The sequence below is a fragment of the Nerophis lumbriciformis genome, linkage group LG16 (genome assembly GCF_033978685.3).
Source record: "Nerophis lumbriciformis linkage group LG16, RoL_Nlum_v2.1, whole genome shotgun sequence".
Classification (NCBI taxonomy): Eukaryota; Metazoa; Chordata; class Actinopteri; order Syngnathiformes; family Syngnathidae; genus Nerophis; species Nerophis lumbriciformis.
In genome coordinates, this window is record NC_084563.2 from 32590669 (window position 1) to 32612498 (window position 21830).

General features: G+C 38.3%; 1 protein-coding gene across 1 annotated transcript in view; it reads left to right on the top strand.

Annotated features, from left to right (window-relative positions):
* Positions 1-5456, top strand: part of melk (maternal embryonic leucine zipper kinase) — a 45130-nt gene extending 39674 nt beyond the window's left edge. The window contains exons 15-18 of the mRNA XM_061977369.1: positions 4432-4528; positions 4608-4761; positions 4827-4930; positions 5022-5456. Of these exons, the coding sequence (XP_061833353.1) occupies positions 4432-4528; positions 4608-4761; positions 4827-4930; positions 5022-5199 (533 nt within the window). The 3' untranslated portion in view covers positions 5200-5456. The remainder of the gene's footprint in view (positions 1-4431; positions 4529-4607; positions 4762-4826; positions 4931-5021) is intronic.
* Positions 5457-21830: the final 16374 nt, after the last annotated feature.

The following is a 21830-nucleotide window of genomic DNA, read 5'->3' on the forward strand; positions in this document are numbered from 1 at the left end:
CATGTCTACATTAAAACATTCTTCTTCATCCTGCATTAATATATGCTACTTTTAAACTTTCATGCAGAGAAGGAAATCACAACTAAAAAAAAAAATCACAATTTTTTTTCATACGGTGTTGATGTGGAAATTTTTGCCTCAGCATTTTGATGGTGTGGGCGTGTGGCACCGAACGGAGATAAGCGTCTCGACAGACGTTACAATATTTGAACAATGATGATGAAAACTGTTTTCTCTGTCGTGTCAGTGTGTCGAAAATTGTTATGCGCTTATTTTTTTATTTGATTTTGTGCGTGGCATATAATTGCTATGCGCAGAGGACGCTTGAGCAGTGCGCAATTGCACAGGCGCGCACCTTTAGAGGGAGCGTTGGTTACACGGCTGCGCTAGCATCACAGCTAACGTTAGCCATGCTGCTACCTCTCTGCTGGGAAAGGGCGTATACGTATGTGACGTATGACGTGACAGTATATGACGTATGACGTGACAGTATGTGACGTGTGTAAGAAGTTGCGCTTGCTGTCTGTGAGAGGGAGACACAGAAAAGAGTGAGAAGAGCCTGTAATGTAATGTCCGCAGCTAAAAGCAACTGCGTGAGAACGTATACTCGAATATCACGATATAGTCATTTTCTATATCGCACAGAGACAAACCCGCGGTATATCGAGTATATCGATATATCGCCCAGCCCTAGTTAGGGGTGTATATTGTAGCGTCCCCGAAGAGTTAGTGCTGCAAGGGATTCTGGATATTTGTGCTGTTGTGTTTATGTTGTGTTACGGTGCGGACGTTCTCCCGAAATGTGTTTGTCATTCTTGTTTGATGTGGGTCACAGTGTGGCGCATATTTGTAACAGTGTTAAAGTTGTTTATACGGCCACCCTCAGTGTGACCTGTATGGCTGTTGACCAAGTATGAAGTGCATTCACTTGTGTGTGTGAAAAGCCGTAGATATTATGTGACTGGGCCGGCACGCAAAGGCAGTGCCTTTAAGGTTTATTGGCGCTCTGTACTTCTCCCTACGTCCGTGTACACAGCAGCGTTTTAAAAAGTCATAAATTTTACTTTTTGAAACCGATAATTTCCGATATTACATTTTAAAGCATTTATCAGCCGATAATATCGGCAGTCTGATATTATCGGACATCTCTAGTTCTTACTTATATCTGTCAGTAAACTCGCCATGGAAGCGCTAAAACATACCGGTATAGTGAGTTTACATTATTCACCCAAGGAACTTTAGTTATTAGAGACATTTCCGGCGTTGTTGTTGCACTAGTGAGCCACGGATGAGGAGATGTAGACCACAAGGACGTGTTTTCAATTTAGAAAAACATATATATATATATATATGACTCCTTTAATGCGCCCTATAATCCGGTGTGCCTTTATATATGAAAAAAGATCAAAATAGACCATTCATCGGCAGTGCACCTTATAATCCGGTGCGTCCTATGGTCCATACTTTAGTTCATACTAGCAGTTGACATAATAATCACGTCGTCCATTTATGGGTTGTTATAAATCTGTTTTTGAAGCAATCAAAACAAAATTGAGTGCGCTACTTGTTGAGTCACTCGCAACTTGTTCGCCGTCTTTGGCCGTGTATTTCTGCTCCAAGGAAACAGGAGGCCAGAACATTCAGAAAACAATCCTCCACTCCCCAAAATAAACAATTAAACGCCCGTTACTTCTCCCCAATATGGTCCATGTGTTTGTGCTAGCGGCCCTTCCTCTCTCTCGCCGCCTTTGATTATCTGTCTCCTCGCCGTCCTAATGGCAACAGCGCCACAAACCACATGACACGTGTTTGCAAGGAAATTATGTTGTTATTGAGTCATTTATTACTGGACTGGTGTTTTCGCCACTCCGTCCAAAGCAATTTTCTTTTTCTCTGATTCCTCCCTCATTATTTTCCACTTAAAAATGAACACACACACACACACACACACACACACACACACACACACACACACACACACACACACACACACACACACACACACACACACACACACACACACTTGTCACTGTCAACCCGGCTTATCTGGAGCAAATTCTGCTGGCTCAAGTGAAAGAGACGACTAGAAGTGGAGTGTTGGTGAAGACTTAATTAGGAAAGTGATAGTGACCCACTCACCTCTGGTGTTCCTGGTAATGCATATCCAAACTACTGGAGAGATGACCGATATTTGGCATTTTAATCTATATCATTATCTGCCTTTTTAAGTATTTCTTTTTTATTTTCTTTATATTCTGAATTTGATAAATAGTGTTTGAATGTTCTCTATATCCAACATTATGTATTATAATAACTAGAGATGTCCGATAATGGCTTTTTTGCCGATATCCGATATTGTCCAACTCTTAATTACCGATTCCGATATCAACCGATATTGGTATATACAGTCGTGGAATTAACACATTATGATGCCTAATTTTGTTGTGATGCATTAAACAATGTAACAAGGTTTTCCAAAATTAATCAACTCAAGTTATGGAAAAAAATGCCAACATGGCACTGCCATATTTATTATTGAAGTCACAAAGTGCATTATTTTTTTTTAACATGCCTCAAAACAGTAGCTTGGAATTTGGGACATGCTCTCCCTGAGAGAGCATGAGGAGGTTGAGGTGGGCGGGGTTGAGGTGGGGGGCAGCGGGGGGTGTATATTGTAGCGTCCCGGAAGAGTTAGTGCTGCAAGGGGTTCTGGGTATTTGTTCTGTTGTGTTTATGTTGTGTTACGGTGCGAAATGTGTTTGTCATTCTTGTTTGGTGTGGGTTCACAGTGTGGCGCATATTTGTAACAGTGTTAAAGTTGTTTATACGGCCACCCTCAGTGTGACCTGTATGGCTGTTGAATGCATTTGCATTCACTTGTGTGTGTGAAAAGCCGCAGATATTATTTGATTGGGCCGGCATGCAAAGGCAGTGCCTTTAAGGTTTATTGGCGCTCTGTACTTCTCCCTACGTCCGTGTACACAGCCGCGTTTTAAAAAGTCATAAATTTTACTTTTTGAAACCGATACCGATAATTTCCGATATTACATTTTAAAGCATTTATCGGCCGATTTTATTGGACATCTCTATTTTTAACTCAATTAGCTGAAATAACATAATCTCCCACAGCACACCAGACTGTATCTCACCGCACTTGCTCTAAAGCCGGGGTCCACACCATGTTAGACAGAAGACCACTGGACTGTTCAATCGTCATCAACAGGTTGATCTCAAGTATCTTCCCAGCTTGCAAATTGCCCCACAAAATGAAGTGCGGTAAAGTAAGGCTAGTTCTCTAAGGTACACTATGGGTATTTTTGTACACACACACAGAGAAGGGATATGTGTGTGTGTGTCCCTGGACAGGCTGTGTGACAGGTGTAGCTGTCTCCCCCCCCCCCCCCACTCTCTGTCCCACGTGGGCTGTAGTGATGTGCTCCCTGAGCTCTTCCTCTGACTCGGTGTGTGCGTTCCCAACTTTGCTGTCAAACATCAGAGACCAGCACATTAAACCACACACAGTGTTCCTCTTTTGCTTCCCCTACAAGTCACTCCAAGGTCGACTTGACCTCGTCATCAAACCAGCACACAAATAATACATTAAAAGCAGACTTTTTTTCAGATTTAATTTTCTCAAAACTCGAAAGTGCGCCTTATAACCTGGTGCGCCTACTGTACGGAATCATTTTGGTTGTGCTTACCGACCTCAAAGCTATTTTATTCGGTTCATGATGAAATGATAAGTGTGACCAGTAGATGGCAGTCAAACATGTGCTGGATGCAAGAATTTGTCATGTTATTGAATATTCAACATTATTGTCTTTGAGGTCCCAAATGTGAATCAAAGGTAACACGCAAGGACATCAACACATCCGACACATATGTAGGATTAACCGAGGGAGAGTTTAAAACCAGATGGAACAATCACAAGGCTTCTTTCAGGAACCAAAACCTGCGGAATACTACAGAACTCAGCAAACACATTTGGGACCTCAAAGACAATAATGTTGAATATTCAATAACATGGCAAATTCTTGCATCCAGCACACCTTACAATAGTGGTAATAAAAGATGCAACCTATGCTTGAAAGAGAAACTATTTATTATATACCGCCCAGACCTGTCATCCCACAACAAGCGCAGCGAAATTGTATCAGCATGCTAGGTCTAAAAGTTTGTAAAACGAGGTTCCAGTATTTATAATACTTGCAAATGAGGCACAGAAGTGTAGGAAAGCAAAATAACTGGACACTGTTGAATTAAAGAGTGAGTTTTTTCGTTAAAAAAATTGACATTTATTAACACATTTGAACACACTGAAAAATAATACCGGTATTGATTCCTGGGTACCGGGAATCGGTAGTCAATTATGAAAGGTACCCACCTCTAATCCTGTGTGTGTCTGTGTGTGTGTGTGTGTGTGTGTTGCAGTTGGAGGCAGCGGTTCTAAAGAGCTGGTTAAGAAGAAGGCAGCAGAGAGCAAAGAGTCGACGAACCTGGAGATCCTTGCTTTCAGCCCTGAGCGAAGGTGAGCCCCATCCTGGTTCAAGACGAGAACCATCAGGTTTTAAAAACCAGGACCACCTGCTCTCCATATCCCTCCACAGGTCTCGCTCCCTAGACATGGCGGCCAGCGACAGCGGCAAGAAGAAGAAAGCAGGCCGAGTGTTCGGCTCCCTGGAGCGAGGCCTGGACAAGGTGATCACCATGCTCACCCCCGGCAAGAGGCGGGCGCTACGCGACGGCCCGCGCAAGATCAAGGTAGGTTGAGGAAGGTGGCACGTTTCCTCGCGCGGTGCCTTGAGTGCCGTCCTCTACCACCCCAGGCTCAGTACAACGTGACCCTGACCGGGCAGACCAACCCAGACCAGGTGCTCAATCAGATCCTCTCCGTCCTGCCATCCAAGCACGTGGATTTCAGCCAGAAAGGGTACGAAAATGCGTCTCCGTCTCCAAGCAGAACACAAGTCCACATCACATCACATCACATCACATCACGCGCCCTCTCCGGTCCCCTCCAGGTACACGGTGAAGTGTCGGACCTGGGACGACTTCGGCAAGGTGACCATGGCCTTTGAGCTGGAGGTGTGTCTGCTGCACAGGCCAGAGGTGGTCGGGGTGCGTCGACAGCGCCTGAAAGGAGACGCTTGGGTCTACAAGCACCTGGTGGAGGACATCCTCTCCACATCCAGCATCTGAGCAACAACCCGCTCCTTTTTACACCCTTCATGTACAGGTAGTCCCTTTTTATATACATTAATGTACAATTATTTCTGCATCTCTCAAAGTCTGCTTGACTTATGAGCATGAATACGCTTAATATACTTGCTGTCTTTTTCATGTGCATTAGGCGAATATTTGTATCAGTATATGTATGTCTGACCTGTTGGTCACCAAATATGTTACATCTACGGACTGAATAATAGTACTTTTTAATAAAAAACATTAAATATTTGAAAACGGACCCCATTTGTTCTTTGAGTTTGTGGTTTCTTCCAGTGATATTTAAAGTGGATCATCTTTAAATTTAGAGATGTCCGATAATATCGGCCGATAAATGCCTTAAAAAGTAATATCGGAAATTATCGGTATCTGTTTCAAAAAGTAAAATTTACGACTTTTTAAAACGCCGCTGTACGGAGTGGTACACGGACGTAGGGAGGAGTACAAAGCAGTTGCGTCTCCCAGTCATACTTGCCATCCCTCCCCATTTTCCTGGGAGACTCCCGAATTTCAGTGCCCCTCCCGAAAATCCCCCGGGGCAACCATTCTCCCGAATTTCTCACGATTTCCACCCAGACAACAATATAGGGGGCGTGCCTTAAAGGCACTGCCTTTGCGTGCAGCCCCAATCACATAATATCTACGACTTTTCACACACACAAGTGAATGCAAGCATACTTGGCCAGCCATACAGGTCACACTGAGGGTGGCCGTATAAACAACTTTAACACTGTTACAAATATGCACCACACTGTGAACCCACACCAAACAAGAATGACAAACACATTTCGGGAGAACATCCGCACCGTAACACAACATAAACACAACAGAACAAATACCCAGAACCCATTGCAGCACTAACTCTTCCCCACCCCGCCCACCTCAACCTCCTCAAATTCCAAGCGACTGTTTTGAGGCATGTTAAAAAAAATAATGCACTTTGTGACTTCAATAATAAATATGGCAGTGCCATGTTGGCATTTTTTTCCATAACTTGAGTTGATTTATTTTGGAAAACCTTGTTACATTGTTTAATGCATCCAGCGGGGCATCACAACAAAATTAGGCATCATAATGTGTTAATTCCACGACTGTATATATCGGTATCGCTTGATATCAGAATCGGTAATTAAGGATATCGGGAAAAAAAGCCGTTATCGGAAATCTCTATTTAAATTACTTAACATGGATGGATGTATGTCTATATTTTCTTACTTTATGACAGAGGTGTCAAAGTCGTTTTTACTGAGGGCCACATCGCAGTTATGTTTGGCCCCAGAGGGCTGCTTCTAACAGTGAGTACTATTATTTCACCATTTTTTAATGCATTTTATTAGTAGATTTTTTTTTAAACTAAAATGTAAAAAAGATATTTTTTGCAGTGATTTCACCTCAAAATGTAGTGTATATTACTGTAAATGGAAAAACAGTACTGTAGTAAAAAAAAGGCAGCTAAATGGCCAGAATTTTACTGTAAAATTTTATTTTTTTTACTGTAAATAAAAAAAAAAGAAGCAATTTTATAGTAAAATTTGGGCACTTGAGCTGCCACTTTGTTTTTTTTTGTTTTTTTACCGCAAATCAACAAGTGTAGATTTTTCGGTGTATTGCTGTAAATGTCAAAAGACATCCACAGTTTATTACAGTAAAAAAAGTATTTTTTTAAATTTAGAGAAAAATGCTGTAAAAACCAGAGTAAATTTCACAATTTTACCATGGAATGTATTGCTACTTTTACATTGCACAATTTGATGGATAACTTGCTTTGAAATCATTATTATTAGCATTTATTTCTATTTAAAAAACGGCTTGAATGTTTGATAATATAATTTTGCATAATTAGACAATATTTGCGATTACATGGAGTACATATATATTTTTTCTCCCAAAATAGAAAAAAAGAATACATTTAGTAAGAAAAGTTACAGCTATTTTATTGATACATATTATTTCCAGGCTTTCCAGGGCCAAATAAAATGAAGTAGCGAGCCACATCTGGTGCTTTATGACATCATTTGTAGTTATATTTACTGCTGTATGTTTACAATGAATTAATTAACGTGGACCCCGACTTAAACAAGCAGAAAAAGTTATTGGGGTGTTACCATTTAGTGGTCAATTGTACGGAATATGTACTGTACTGTGCAATCTACTAATAAACGTTTTAATCAATCAATCAAAGCCATTTCATTATCGTTTGTTTTGTTATACAGATTGTTCTGTGACATACTGCAATGTTTAAAACGGTCAAAATTAACAAGTTAACTCGTGATTAATCACAGAAAAATTACCGCATTAACCATGAACGCACTTAGATTAATCATGCATTTTATTTTGGCTGTACATGAAACGGTCAGTGATCAGGTCAATGTATGTCAGTACAAAAATGAGTGAGGAGACGCCGACTGGCAAATGTCACTCCAACATACTCGCTGATACGGAGCCCCTAAAGCAGGGGTCGGCAACCCGCGGCTCTAGAGCCGCATGCGGCTCTTTAGCGCCGCCCTAGTGGCTCTCTGGAGCTTTTTCAAAAATGTTGTTATAAATTGTTATAAATCCCACTGTTTATATTAAACCTGCGTCACTGATTCGAGTATTTGGTGAGCGCCGTTTTGTCCTACTAATTATGGCGGTCCTTGAACTCACCGTAGTTTGTTTACATGTATAACTTTCTCTGACGTGTTTTATGCCACGTCTCATTTTGTCCACCAAACTTTTAAGGTTGTGCATGAATGCACAAAGGTGAGTTTTGTTGATGTTATTGACTTGTGTGGAGTGCTAATCAGACATATTTGGTCACTGCATGACTGCAACCTAATCGATGCTAACATGCTATTTAGGCTAGCTATATGTACATATTGTACATATACATCATTATGCCTCATTTGTAGCTATATTTGAGGTCATTTAGTTTCCTTTAAGTCCTCTTAATTCAATTTATATCTCATGATACACTATCTGTATGTAATATGGCTTTTAATTTTTTGCGGCTCCAGACAGATTTGTTTTTGTATTTTTGGTCCAATATGGCTCTTTCAACATTTTGGGTTGCCGACCCCTGCCCTAAAGGGACATGGGGGAATTTTTATTTATTTTTATTTATTTATTTTTTTTAGACATGTATCTCGTGCGCACGAGAACATTTTTATAAAATTATTTAAAAAAAAATAAAAAAATGTATAATTATTATTATTATTTTTTTAGACATGTACCTTGTGCGCATGAGAAAGTTTCTCGTGCACACGAGATACATTAAAAAAAAATATATATATATTATTATTATTATTTTTTTCAAAATCATTTTATAAAAAGTTTCTCGTGCGCACAAGATACATGTCTAAAATAAAATAAAAATTATACTCTATACAAAACCAATAAAGTTGGTACGTTGTGTAAATGGTAAATAAAAACAGAATACAATGATTTGCTAATCCTTTTCAACTTATATTCAATTGAATAGACTGCAAAGACAAGATATTTCATGTAACTGAGGAACTTCATTTTTCTTTTCCTTTTAACAACACTCAGTAAACGTTTGGGAACTGAGGAGACACATTTTTGAAGCTTCTCAGGTGGAATTCTTTCCCATTCTTGCTTGATGTACAGCTTAAGTTGTTCAACAGTCCGGGGGTCTCCGTTGTGCTATTTTAGGCTTCATAATGCGCCACACATTTTCAATGGGAGACAGGTCTGGACTACAGGCAGGCCAGTCTAGTACCCGCACTCTTTTACTATGAAGCCACGTTGATGTAACACGTGGTTTGGCATTGTCTTTCTGAAATAAGCAGGGGCGTCCATGACAACGTTGCTTGGATGGCAACATATGTTGCTCCAAAACCTGTATGTACCTTTCAGCATTAATGGCGCCTTCACAGATGTGTAAGTTACCCATGTCTTGGGCACTAATACACCCCCATACCATCACACATGCTGCCTTTTACACTTTGCACCTAGAACAGTCCGGATGGTTCTTTTCCTATTTGGTGCGTAGGACACAACGTCCACAGTTTCCAAAAACAATTTGAAATGTGGACTCGTCAGACCACAGAACACTTTTCCACTTTGCATCAGTCCATCTTAGATGATCTCAGGCCCAGCGAAGCCGGCGGCGTTTCTGGGTGTTGTTGATAAATGGCTTTGGGTTTGCAAAGTAGAGTTTTAACTTGCACTTACAGATGTAGCGACCAACTGTAGTTACTGACAGTGGGTTTCTGAAGTGTTCCTGAGCCCATGTGGTGATATCCTTTACACACCGATGTCGCTTTTTGATGCAGTACCTTCTGAGGGATCGAAGGTCCGTAATATCATGGCTTACGTGCAGTGATTTCTCCAGATTCTCTGAACCCTTTGATGATATTACGGACCGTAGATGGTGAAATCCCTAAATTCCTTGCAATAGCTGGTTGAGAAATGTTGTTTGTTGTTTGTGAAAGACTGAGCATTTCATGGAATCTACTTTTATACCCAATCATGGCACCCACCTGTTCCCAATTAGCCTGTTCACCTGTTGGATGTTCCAAATAAGTGTCTGACGAGCATTCCTCAACTTTCTCAGTCTTTTTTGCCACTTGTGCCAGCTTTTTTGAAACATGTTGCAGGCATCAAATTCCAAATGATCTAATATTTGCCAAAAAAAAAAAAGTTTCCCAGTTCGAACGTTAAATATCTTGTCTTTGCAGTCTATTCCATTGAATATAAGTTGAAAAATGATTGTATTCTTTTTTTATTTACCACTTACACAATGTGACAACTTCACTGGTTTTGGAGCAACATACGTTGCCATCCAAGCAACGTTATCATGGACGCCCCTGCTTATTTCAGCAAGACAATGCCAAACCACGTGTTACAACAGCGTGGCTTCATAGTAAAAGAGTGCGGGTACTAGACTGGCCTGCCTGTAGTCCAGACCTGTCTCCCATTGAAAATGTGTGGCGCATTATGAAGCCTAAAATAGCACTTTATTGCCACTGGACACTCCTGTTATTTGGAGAACAATTTTTTCCGAGGTATAAAATAGCAGTGCGCACAAAAGCAGCAACAATAAAAGTTTATACACATTTTAAAATGATGCCAATAAAGCATGAGGTCAGGCTGTCACAGTGGTGATCCTCCACTCCACCAGGAGGCGCTCTAACACCAAGCCTGGAGCTCAGCCTGTCAGATAGATGAAGGAGAAAATAGCTTTGGTTGGTCAAGAGCTAAAACCTTTCAAGCTTTTCTTGTTTTGAAGTAAAAAGTTCTTTGCAGCGGGTTAGAAAAAGATGAGGCTCCTGCTGGCAGTCGCTCTCATGTTGCTCTTTTTATGTAAGTTTGCATGCGTTTTATATAAGTTAGCATGTTTTAAGTTAGTTTACATGTGTTTTATACAAGTTTCAATGTATTTTATATAAGTTAGCATGTTCTTTATGTTGGTTTGCATGTCTTTTATGCAAGTTTGCATGTGTTTTATGTGAGTTTGCATGGGTTTTATACAAGTTTGCATGTGTTTTATTGAAGTGTGTGTTTTATATAAGTTTGTATGTGTTTTATTTAAATTTCAATGTATTTTATATAAGTTAGCACATTCTTTATGTTAGTTTGCATGTGTTTTATACAAGTTTGCATGTGTTTTATTGGAGTGTATGTTTTATATAGGTTTGCATGTGTTTTAAGTTTGAATGTGTTTTATGTGAGTGCATGTGTTTTATGCAAGTTTGCATGTGTTTTATTGAAGTGTGTGTTTTATATTAATTTGCATGTGTTTATTCAATGTTGAATTTATTTTATGTAGGTTTGCATGTGTTTCATACAAGTTTGCATGTGTTTTATTTAGGTTTGTGTTTTATATTAGTTTGCATGTGTTTATTTAATTTTGAATGTATATTATATAGGTTTGCATGTGTTTCATATAAGTTTGCATGTGTTTTATTTAAGTTTGCATGTGTTTTATTTAAGTTTGAATGTGTTTCATTTAAGTTTGAATGTGTTTTATTTAAGTTTGAATGTGTTTTATATAAGTTTGCATGCGTTTTAAACAAGTTTGCATGTGTTTTATTTACGTTTGTGTTCTATATAAGTTTGCATGTGTTTTATTTAAGTTTGAATGTACTTCATATACGTTTGCATGTGTTTTATGTGAGTTTGAATGTATTTTATTTAAGTTTGTTTTATATAAGTTCGCATGTGTTTTAAGTTTGAATGTATTTTATATACATTTGCATGTTTTATTTAAGTTTGTGTTTTTTATAGGTTTGCATGTATTTTATATAAGTTTGAATATATTTTATATAACTTTGCATGTATTTTAAGTTTGAATGTGTTTCATATAAGTTTGCATGTGTTTTATTTAAGTTTGCATGTGTTTTATGTGAGTTTGCATGCGTTTTAAACAAATTTGCATGTGTTTGATTTAAGTTTGTGTTTTATATAAGTTTGCATGTGTTTTAAGTTTGAATGTATTTTATATAAGTTTGAATGTATTTTGTATAAGTTTGAATGTGTTTTATATAAGTTTGCATGTATTTTATATAATAATAACTGGGATTTATATAGCGCTTTTCTAAGTACCCAAAGTCGCTTTACATGTAGAACCCGTCAATCATTGACACCTGGTGGTGGTAAGCTACTTTCATAGCCACAGCTGCCCTGGGGTAGACTGACGGAAGCGTGGCTGCAATTTTGCGCCAACGGCCCCTCCGACCACCACCTATCATTCATCATTCAATTCACCGGTGTGAGTGGCACCGGGGGCAAAGGGTGAAGTGTCCCGCCCAAGGATACATGTATATAAGTTTGCATGTGTTTTATATAAGTTTGGATGTATTCTATACGCTTGCATGTATTTTATTTAAGTTTGAATGTGTTTTATATAAGTTTGCATGTGTTTTATTTAAGTTTGAATGTACTCTATATTAGTTTGCATGTGTTTTATTTAAGTTTGTGTTTTATATAAGTTTGTATGTGTTTTAAGTTTGCATGTGTTTTAAGTTTGAATGTATTTTGTATAAGTTTGAATGTATTTTGTATAAGTTTGAATGTATTTTGTATAAGTTTGAATGTATTTTATATAAGTTTGCATGTGTTTTATTTAAGTTTGAATGTGTTTTATATACAGTAAGTTTGTTTTATTTAAGTTTGTGTTTTATATAAGTTTACATGTATTTTATATAAGTTTGAATGCGCTTTATATGAATTTGAATGTATTTTATATAAGTTTGAATGTATTTTATATAATCCATCCATCCATTTTCTACCGCTTAGTCCCTTCGGGGTGGCGGGGGGCGCTGGAGCCTATCTCAGCTACAATCGGGCGGAAGGCGGGGTACACCCTGGACAAGTCGCCACCTCATCGCAGGGCTTTATTTATTTTATATAAGTTTGAATGTATTTTATATAAGTTTGCATGTGTTTTATATAAGTTTGGATGTATTTTCTATACGCTTGCATGTATTTTATTTAAGTTTGAATGTGTTTTATATAAGTTTGCATGTGTTTTATTTAAGTTTGAATGTACTTTATATTAGTTTGCATGTGTTTTATGTGAGTTTGCATGCATTTTATTTAAGTTTGTGTTTTATATAAGTTTGTATGTGTTTTAAGTTTGAATGTATTTTGTATACGTTTGAATGTATTTTATATAAGTTTGCATGTGTTTTATTTAAGTTTTAATGTGTTTTATATAAGTTTGTTTTGTTTAAGTTTCTGTTTAATATAAGTTTGCATGTATTTTATATAAGTTTGAATGCATTTTATATAAATTTGAATGTATTTTATACAAGTTTGCATGTTTTATGTGAGTTTGCATGCGTTTTAAACAAGTTTGCATGCGTTTTAAACAAGTTTGCATGCGTTTTAAACAAGTTTGTGTTTATATAAGTTTGTGTTTTATATAAGTTTGAATGTATTTTATATAAGTTTGCATGCATTTTATATAAGTTTGCATGTGTTTTATGTGAGTTTGCATGCGTTTTATACAAGTTTGCATGTGTTTTATTTACATTTGTGTTTTATATAAGTTTGCATGTATTTGATATAAGTTTGCATGGGTTTTAGGTGAAGTTTGAGCTAATATGTGAAGGCTGTTGTACTTGTTTGCTGATGACAGGGCTGTACACAGCATGGACGTCCAACAGCACCTTAAATGGAGCTCCATGTAAGGTAAGTTGCTGGAGAAAAGACGTTGGCCTTCTGTTGACTAAAAAAAAAAAAAATCTAGTTTCAAGTGTATGTGCTAAATAACTATTTTTCCTGTTGAATAAAGAGCAAGCATAGCAGCGACTCGGCCCACAGAAGGTTTGTGTTAACTAGCTCATCTATTAGCAGGTCACTTACTGGTTCAAGGAGGTAGTTTGGTCAATTCTTGAACAGTACTGCTTTATTGAGACTCAAACATCACAAAAAGATAACAAAATGAGTTTGTCAGTTTGTTTAAATGCAAACAGTCGTAGGTTGATTCCTGGTTGCAAAAGGATGGCTCCATTTTGATTGTGAGGAAATGGTTCCTTCATGAACAATATAAGAAGAACACCAGCAGCGAGCCTATGTTCCCATTAGTGCAGTGCACTGTAAACCAACAAAGGATGTTCAGTTAACAGACAGTGGCCATCAGATGACAAGTTGTTGACAGTAGTGTTGTGTTTGAACCAGTTGTTCCTCCCAGGGAATTCAAGTTTCTGGTCGCTCCCAAGCTCTTTTATGACACTGAAAGCTGAGTAGAAGAACCACCAGAGACAGAATAGGTATTTTGTAATTTATTTCCAAAGCTTTGGAAATATAATGAGACCAGTCCAGCATAGAACATTCAATCGCGCAGCTAAGATGGTCTAATCTAAAATATGGAAACCTTCTCTTCTATCAAGTGTCTCTCCCTCCCACCCTCGTTGTCTTGTCTCTCTTTCCAGCCCAAACACATGCCCATTGTCCTCCTCAGCTGGACACAGGAACAGATAGGAAAAAGGAGTATCTCTCCTCCTTACATTCCTAAAGTGAAGGTTAGCACACAGTACTTGCAGACAATTAAAAGATAACAAATAATAAAGAACACTAGCTGTTTTGTACTATGACTAATGGTTAAAAAGAAGTAACACACAAATATGGATACATCTAATTATCTGCCTCCGTCAGTAGCCTTACGTGGAACGTGACTGTGATTGGATACTCACTTGTCACTCCCAAGTATCCAATCGCAAGTTGTGATTTACGAAAGCAGAAAGTGGCACCGGAGCCAGACCCGGCCAGCGGAGAGATCAGCGGTACTCACTTTCTTTAACCAACAAAGAAGCAGAGCAAAACGTTGATTAGATAGATAGATGGATAGTACTTTATTGATTCCTTCAGGAGAGTTCCCTCAGGAATCCCACAGGATTTGGTGGCATATACGTATTTGCAAGGCCATTTTCAAGAAGGATATTTAAAGAGAAACTACAAACCCCGTTTCCATATGAGTTGGGAAATTGTGTTAGATGTAAATATAAACGGAATACAATGATTTGCAAATCCTTCGCAACCCATCTTCAGTTGAATATGCTACAAAGACAACATATTTGATGTTCAAACTGATAAACATTTTTTTTTTTTTTGCAAATAATCATTAACTTTAGAATTTGATGCCAGCAACACGTGACAAAGAAGTTGGGAAAGGTGGCAATAAATACTGATAAAGTTGAGGAATGCTCATCAAACACTAATTTTGAACATCCCACAGGTGTGCAGGCTAATTGGGAACAGGTGGGTGCCATGATTGGGTACAAAAGTAGATTCCATGAAATGCTCAGTCATTCACAAACAAGGATGGGGCGAGCGTCACCACTTTGTCAACAAATGCGTGAGCAAATTGTTGAACAGTTTAAGAAAAACCTTTCTCAACCAGCTATTGCAAGGAATTTAGGGATTTCACCATCTACGGTCCGTAATATCATCAAAGGGTTCAGAGAATCTGGAGAAATCACTGCACGTAAGCAGCTAAGCCCGTGATCTTCGATCCCTCAGGCTATACTGCATCAACAAGCGACATCAGTGTGTAAAGGATATCACCACATTGGCTCAGGAACACTTCAGAAACCCACTGTCAGTAACTACAGTTGGTCGCTACATCTGTAAGTGCAAGTTAAAACTCTCCCATGCAAGGCGAAAACCGTTTATCAACAACACCCAGAAACGCCGTCAGCTTCACTGGGCCCGAGCTCATCTAAGATGGACTGATACAAAGTGGAAAAGTGTTCTGACGAGTTCACATTTCAAATTGTTTTTAGAAACTGTGGACGTCGTGTCCTCCGGACCAAAGAGGAAAAGAACCATCCGGACTGTTATAGGCACAAAGTGTAAAAGGCAGCATGTGTGATGGTATGGGGGTGTATTAGTGCCCAAGACATGGGTAACTTACACATCTGTGAAGGCGCCATTAATGCTGAAAGGTACATACAGGTTTTGGAGCAACATATGTTGCCATCCAAGCAACGTTACCATGGACGCCCCTGCTTATTTCAGCAAGACAATGCCAAGCCACGTGTTACATCAACGTGGCTTCATAGTAAAAGAGTGCGGGTACTAGACTGGCCTGCCTGTAGTCCAGACCTGTCTCCCATTGAAAATGTGTGGCGCATTATGAAGCCTAAAATAGCACAACGGAGACCCCCGGACTGTTGAACAACTTAAGCTGTACATCAAGCAAGAATGGGAAAGAATTCCACCTGAGAAGCTTCAAAAATGTGTCTCCTCAGTTCCCAAACGTTTACTGAGTGTTGTTAAAAGGAAAGGCCGTCTAACACAGTGGTGAACATGCCCTTTCCCAACTACTTTGGCACGTGTTGCAGCCATGAAATTCTAAGTTAATTATTTGCAAAAAAAAAAAAAAAGTTTATGAGTTTGAACATCAAATATGTTGTCTTTGTAGTGCATTCAACTGAATATGGGTTGAAAAGGATTTGTAAATCATTGTATTCCGTTTATATTTACATCTAACACAATTTCCCAACTCATATGGAAACGGGGTTTGTATATACACATATATATGTATGTGTATATATATATATATATATATATATATATATACGCATATGTGTGTGTGTATGTGTATATATATATATATATATATATATATATATTTATATATTATACATATATATTATATATATATATAATCTTTTTTTTTTCTGTTTTTGAAATTTATGAATCCAGAATCTGAATTTTCATAATATTTTGTGCACCTCTAACACAATAACTGTAACATTTGTTCTTCCAGGCAGCATCGGCGAGCGAGACCGTGATCTCCCTCCTCCTGTCCCCGCTGTCCTTGTACTCCAGCCTGACCTTGGCCCTGGTCAGACTGCTCCTGTCTCTCCCAGCGCTCGTCTGCAGCGCCCTCCAACACTCCGCGGCGCTTCTGGCGGCCGCGCCTCTCTGCATGCTCGTGCTGCTGGCGTCCCTGCTGCTCACCTGCGTGCACGTGGCCCTCTACCTGCTGCACATGGCCCTGGTCGGCCTCGTGGCCCTTTGGACCCTCGGCGACCAAGTCCGGCACCAGAGGAACAGCGGGCCCTTTGCGCCTGTGAAGCCAAGCTAAGTTTGCCCTTTTTTCTTGTCTTCACTTATTAAAGCGACACACAGTTTAAATTGGCCAGCAGTGATTAGGCGAGCGCCTAAAAGAGAGTGAAAACACGTTGGGGCTTCCACTTATGGATCTCTTTCAAACGACCAGCCCCAATTATGTGAGGATTGTGCACAACTCTTTTCATTAGACTTGTCCGTCAAATGGAGAGGGGAGAAAATAAAACGACGACAACAACAAAAAAGGAGGATTTATTTGTGTTTTTGCACACATACAGTCCCGGTCAAAAGTTTACGTACACTTGTAAAGAACATCATGTCATGGCTGTCTTCACTTTCCAATACTTTCTACAACTTTTCTGTGATTGGAGCACATACTTGTTGCTCACAAAAAACAAGACCAGACTCCCCTCCAGGCACCGCTTTTTTGAACTCTTTTACAACCTCTTTTTGAACTCTTTTACAACCTCTTTTTGAACTCTTTTACAACCTCTTTTTGAACTCTTTTACAACCTCTTTTTGAACTCTTTTACAACCTCTTTTTGAACTCTTTTACGACCTCTTTTTGAACTCTTTTACGACCTCTTTTTTAACTCTTACGACCTCTTTTACGAACTCTTTTACAACCTCTTTTTTGAACTCTTTTACGAACCTCTTTTTGAACTCTTTTATGTCCTCTTTTTTGAACTCTTTTAGAACCTCTTTGAACTCTTTTACGAACTCTTTTTTTGAACTTTTTTACGAACCTCTTTTTGAACTCTTTTACGACCCTCTTTTTGAACTCTTTTACGACCCTCTTTTTGAACTCTTTTCAAACCTCTTTTTTTTTAAACTCTCTTACGACCTCTTTTTTGAACTCTTTAACGTCCTCTTTTTTGAACTCTTTTACGACCTCTTTTTTGAACTCTTTAACGTCCTCTTTTTTGAACTCTTTTACGACCTCTTTTTTGAACTCTTTTACAAACCTCTTTTTTGAACTCTTTTACAAACCTCTTTTTGAACTCTTTTACGAAGCTCTTTTTGAACTCTTTTATGACCTCTTTTTGAACTCTTTTACGACCTCTTTTTTTAACTCTTTTACGAACTCTTTTTTTGAACTCTTTTACGACCTCTTTTTTTTACTCTGTTACGGCCTCTTTTTGAACTCTTTTTTACGACCTCTTTTTTTTACTCTTTTACGGCCTCTTTTTGAACTCTTTTTTACGACCTCTTTTTTTAAACTCTTTTACGACCTCTTTTTGAACTCTTTTACGACCTCTTTTTTTGAACTCTTTTACGACCTCTTTTTGAACTCTTTTACGACCTCTTTTTTTAACTCTTTTACGACCTCTTTTTTTAACTCTTTTACGACCTCTTTTTTTAACTCTTTTACGAACTCTTTTTTGAACTCTTTTTACGACCTCTTTTTGAACTCTTTTACAAACCTCTTTTTGAACTCTTTTATGACCTCTTTTTTGAACTCTTTTAGGACCTCTTTTTTGAACTCTTTTAGGACCTCTTTTTGGAACTCTTTTATGACCTCTTTTTGGAACTCTTTTACGACCTCTTTTTTTGAACTCTTTTACAACCTCTTTTTGAACTCTTTTACGACCTCTTTTTTGAACTCTTTTACGACCTCTTTTTGAACTCTTACGACCTCTTTTACGAACTCTTTTACAACCTCTTTTTTGAACTCTTTTACGAACCTCTTTTTGAACTCTTACGACCTCTTTTACGAACTCTTTTACAACCTCTTTTTTGAACTCTTTTACGAACCTCTTTTTGAACTCTTTTATGTCCTCTTTTTTGAACTCTTTTAGAACCTCTTTTTGAACTCTTTTACGTCCTCTTTTTTTGAACTCTTTTACAAACTCTTTTTTTGAACTTTTTTACGAACCTCTTTTTGAACTCTTTTACGACCCTCTTTTTAAACTCTTTTACGACCCTCTTTTTGAACTCTTTTCAAACCTCTTTTTTTTAAACTCTTTTACGACCTCTTTTTTGAACTCTAACGTCCTCTTTTTTGAACTCTTTATTGAACTCTTTTACGACCTCTTTTTTGAACTCTTTTACAAACCTCTTTTTTGAACTCTTTTAGGAACTCTTTTTTGAACTCTTTTACAAACCTTTTTGAACTCTTTTACGAAGCTCTTTTTGAACTCTTTTATGACCTCTTTTTGAACTCTTTTACGAACTCTTTTTTTGAACTCTTTTACGACCTCTTTTTTTTACTCTTTTACGGCCTCTTTTTGAACTCTTTTTTACGACCTCTTTTTTTTAACTCTTTTACGGCCTCTTTTTGAACTCTTTTACGACCTCTTTTTGAACTCTTTTACGACCTCTTTTTGAACTCTTTTACGACCTCTTTTACGACCTCTTTTTGAACTCTTTTACGACCTCTTTTTTGAACTCTTTTACGAACTCTTTTTTTGAACTCTTTTACGACCTCTTTTTTTGAACTCTTTTACAAACCTCTTTTTGAACTCTTTTATGACCTCTTTTTTTGAACTCTTTTAGGACCTCTTTTTGGAACTCTTTTACAAACCTCTTTTTGAACTCTTTTATGACCTCTTTTTGGAACTCTTTTATGACCTCTTTTTTTTAACTCTTTTACGACCTCTTTTTGAACTCTTTTACGAACCTCTTTTTGAACTCTTTTACGACCCTCTTTTTGAACTCTTTTCAAACCTCTTTTTTGACGGCGTGGCGCAGTGGAAGAGTGGCCGTGCGCAACCCGAGGGTCCCTGGTTCAATCCCCACCTAGTACCAACCTCGTCATGTCCGTTGTGTCCTGAGCAAGACACTTCACCCTTGCTCCTGATGGGTGCTGGTTAGCGCCTTGCATGGCAGCTCCCTCCATCAGTGTGTGAATGTGTGTGTGAATGGGTAAATGTGGAAGTAGTGTCAAAGCGCTTTGAGTACCTTGAAGGTAGAAAAGCGCTATACAAGTACAACCCATTTATCATTTAACTCTTTTTTTGAACTCTTTTACAAACCTCTTTTTGAACTCTTTTACGAAGCTGTTTTTGAACTCTTTTACGACCTCTCTTTTGAACTCTCTTTTACGACCTCTTTTTTGAACTCTTTTACAAACTTTTTTTTGAACTCTTTTACAAACCTCTTTTTGAACTCTTTTACGACCTCTTTTTGAACTCTTTTACGACCTCTTTTTGGAACTCTTTTATGACCTCTTTTTTTTAACTCTTTTACGACCTCTTTTTTTGAACTCTTTTACGACCTCTTTTTTGAACCGACCTTTTCTTTTGAACTGTTTTGTAATCAACGGCGATGGCTGTTTACGACCCCCGTCCCTTTGGAAGCAGCTGTTGCCATGTGGTCAGGGAAGGTCCAAATAAAAGGAGGAGGCGTGCAATCTTTTGGCAGAGCGTAATTACACTGTACAAGGGTACAGGTGTACACGTTTCTCCTCACTCAGCCAAATTGAATTCTGTCTCTATTTGATTCTTTGCCTCTTGTCCTGTTTAATAGATGTCATCAGTGTTTGAACCTGACACCCAACCTCCGAGCTGATGATTTTAGGTTGTCCTGAAGAATTTGGAGGTAATCCTCCTTTTTCATAGTCCCATTTACTCTCTGTAAAGCACCAGTTCCATTGGCAGCAAAACAGGCCCAGAGCGTGATACTACCACCACCATGCTTGACGGTAGACATGGTGTTCCTGGGATAAAAGGCCTCACCTTTTCTCCTCCAAACATATTGTTTTTTGTGACAAGTATGCACTCCAATTACTCTATTACAAAAAAATAAGAGTTGTAGAAATGATTGGAAAGTCAAGACAGCCATGACATGATGTTCTTTACAAGTGTATGTATATTTTTGACCACACGCTGAAAATGAAGGGAGTTAGGGAGGGAGGGAAATGGAGACGTTGCGAAGGCTATTTGCTTAATTCAAAGAGGCAAAAATCAATTGGAGCGGCGAGCAATTTACACAGCAACAGCACATAAAAAGTAATGAGTGAACTTTGCGTGCGAACAAGACAGACAGAAGGGGGAAATGAGGCGGGATCATAGAGATTTATTACGTGTCCGCCGCCTTCTCATTTGCATAAAGACTGGACCGGCCCATTCAAGCAGAGAATTAAAAAGCCTAATTGTGCTGTCAGCCTTCCCCTCTATCGCCGCTGCCTCGGCTCCTTCATATAAAGGAGGCCCGCCGCACTGATGCAGATTAATTGTTAGTGATAAACGGGAGACGGGTTGGTTGTAATTGTCTCTGCGACGGCCGGGAGGAGGAAGAAAGTCCGGCGACACGTTGACCGGCTGAGCAGGAAGGAACCTGCTTGATTTCTAGTGCACAAATATTACATAATTTACTCGTGGTAATTGCTAGGACACCCTTTGCTAAATTATTAAACCCCAAAAGTTTGATTGACTTGAAATTTCTCGCACAGTTTTATGCCCTCCACTGTAACTTTAGGGTAATAACTCTCAATTATTTTCTGTCGATCCTGTCCATCCTTTGTAACTGAGCTACTGAGTGCAATAATTTAAGTCACGTCCTCCCGAGGGGGCAGAATGTTTTTCACGCCCGCCAGATTGAAAAACTATAAGAACCTGACTTTGATTTAATTATCCGAATGTGTTAAAAGGAATTTACACTTTTTTATTTCTTATTTTAAGGAATTTTCATTCACAATCCTTATGCAAGACAAAAAGACACTTTTTTTATGCATTCTAAATCGTAAATAAATGCTAGCAAGAGTCTACAATGGAGGTAATAGAAGTTGCTCTATGCCGCCTATAAAGCGCTCCAAAAACCTCCACCATCGTTTTACATACATGCTGTAAGTATATATGTCATGTAGTAACATTCATAATAACATGTAATATATACATGATGTAAGTATATATGTAATGTAGGAACATTCATAATAACATGTAAAATATACATGATGTAAGTATATATGTCATGTAGGAACATTCATAATAACATGTAATATATACATGATGTAAGTATATATGTAATGTAGTAACATTCATAATAACATGTAATATATACATGATGTAAGTATATATGTAATATAGTAACATTCATAATAACATGTAATATATACATGATGTAAGTATATATGTCATGTAGTA